The sequence below is a fragment of the Dendrobium catenatum genome, unplaced genomic scaffold (assembly GCF_001605985.2).
Source record: "Dendrobium catenatum unplaced genomic scaffold, ASM160598v2 original_scaffold_75167, whole genome shotgun sequence".
Lineage (NCBI taxonomy): Eukaryota > Viridiplantae > Streptophyta > Magnoliopsida > Asparagales > Orchidaceae > Dendrobium > Dendrobium catenatum.
Window position 1 is genome coordinate 1 of NW_021393613.1, and position 1,791 is coordinate 1,791.

Sequence of the window (1,791 nt, forward strand, 5' to 3'; positions counted from 1 at the left end):
TGATTGATGATACTTCCATATATTTAATTGTTTTAATAGTTAAAATATATGAGAAAAGCTATACTAAAAGATATATTTTATACATCATATAATTTTCTTAACATTTTTATATATTTACTGAAATATTAAATTATAACAAAAGATTGATGAGAAACTCAATCATCATAATATATTTCTTATATGTTATTCATTAAAATAAAATATATCATAATATATTTCTTATATGTACACATCATTTTCTTGTACATTTTCAATTATTAATACTTTTTTTAAAAAGATAGGGATTCACTATGATATCTTGATTTTCTTTGCAAATCTACCTTGCCGGATTTGACCATAATAAATTTTATTATTTGTAATTCATCAACTTATTTTTATAAAAAATAATTAGCATGAAAATATTAATAAGATTATGATAAACTAGTAATTAAGCTCAAATTTCAAAAAAAAAAAATACTATTAAAAATAAAAAACCTCAACCTCAATTGACAACATTCTTCTTTGCACCAGGCCATGGGTTGCACCTTAAATATTTGTACTTTATTTATCAGCTGCCACTCAAAAGGAAGCGCTTTGCGGTGTAACTAATACCTCGACCAAACCTAGCAAGGCCACCCATTGACATCGGGCCCACACTTACCTTGCCCCATAAAGAGGCGAGGGCATAGTAGAGGAAATTCGAATCCGAGAATGGGGTTTTCCAAACATACTCGCCCACTAGCCACCCTAAGCCTCGGTGGATAAAGATTTGTACTTAGCTCATTCATTCCTTTATTCATCCATTAAATACTCACAACAATTCACTTCACTACTATGTATCACACTTCATCATCAAGCCTTACTAAAAATATTAATAAATGGCACAAAACAATAATACAAATACAAAATAAATAAATAAATCATAACAATATCCCAAATCTAATTAAACCTTAACTCATCATTAACTCTAGCTAATATATATATTTTCTCCTAAAAATTCATTCCTTTATTCATCTCTTTTCCACTTCATCTTTGGCCATGCTCGCACAACTAGTGCGACAAGTAGGACAAGATCCTCCACAACTAAGCCAAACTTCAATACAGCTCTCATGAAACCAGTGCTTACAATTTGGGAGAACCCTCAGCCCTTCTCCTTCCACAAACTCACACAAACAAATGGCGCATTCAGTCGCCGAAGTCTCCATTATCCCTTGAGAGAACACCAGCAGCCTCGTCGGCACGACAGCCTCAATCTGTTCCTTCAGCTCCCCGGACATGGCAGCTTGCAACTGAGCGCGGCGGGTGCGAAGGCTGTAAAGAAAGCGAGAAGTCGCGCGAAGAAGAAGAAAGAAGAAGATCACAAAAACAAGGATGAATACTATAATAAGCATGCTTCTGTTGAAGTCTCTCGCGCCTGAATACGGTCCCCATCCGTTCATGGAAGAAGCTGAAGAATTTGAAGTCATCGCGCGCGCGCTGAGATCAGTTGATATTGCAGAGAAGATTGGAGGGCTGGAAGCGATATAAGAGGAGGGGAGATGGGGTTGGTTTAATTTATTAATTGCTTATAGTTGCCTTCGAATATGGGAATCGATCTCATGCAGTGATTGGCGTTCCCACATGTCTTTATCTGTCACGGAGCAGCAGCGGTTAGTTTGGTAGAAGTCATTCTATTTCCATTAAATGCTCGTTAATTGATGGGCCAACGCAATTCTTTTAATTTCAGCTTATGCGTTGTTGACAGCGCCTATGGGAACTTGGGATTTCAATATTTGACACGACACTAAAATTCTACTCGAATCTGACTCGAAT

General features: G+C 35.8%; 1 protein-coding gene across 1 annotated transcript; it reads right to left on the bottom strand.

The window, feature by feature from the left end:
• Window positions 1-989: 989 nt before the first annotated feature.
• LOC110112032 (RING-H2 finger protein ATL74) lies at window positions 990-1,445 on the bottom strand. Its single transcript, XM_020844105.1, has one exon. The coding sequence runs from the start codon at window positions 1,443-1,445 to the stop codon at window positions 990-992; it is 456 nt and encodes a 151-aa protein (XP_020699764.1).
• Window positions 1,446-1,791: the final 346 nt, after the last annotated feature.

Excerpts from the sequence above, each read along its gene's own strand:
- LOC110112032 (XM_020844105.1), bottom strand. The coding sequence starts at position 1,445 with ATGACTTCAAATTCTTCAGCTTCTTCCATGAACGGATGGGGACCGTAT.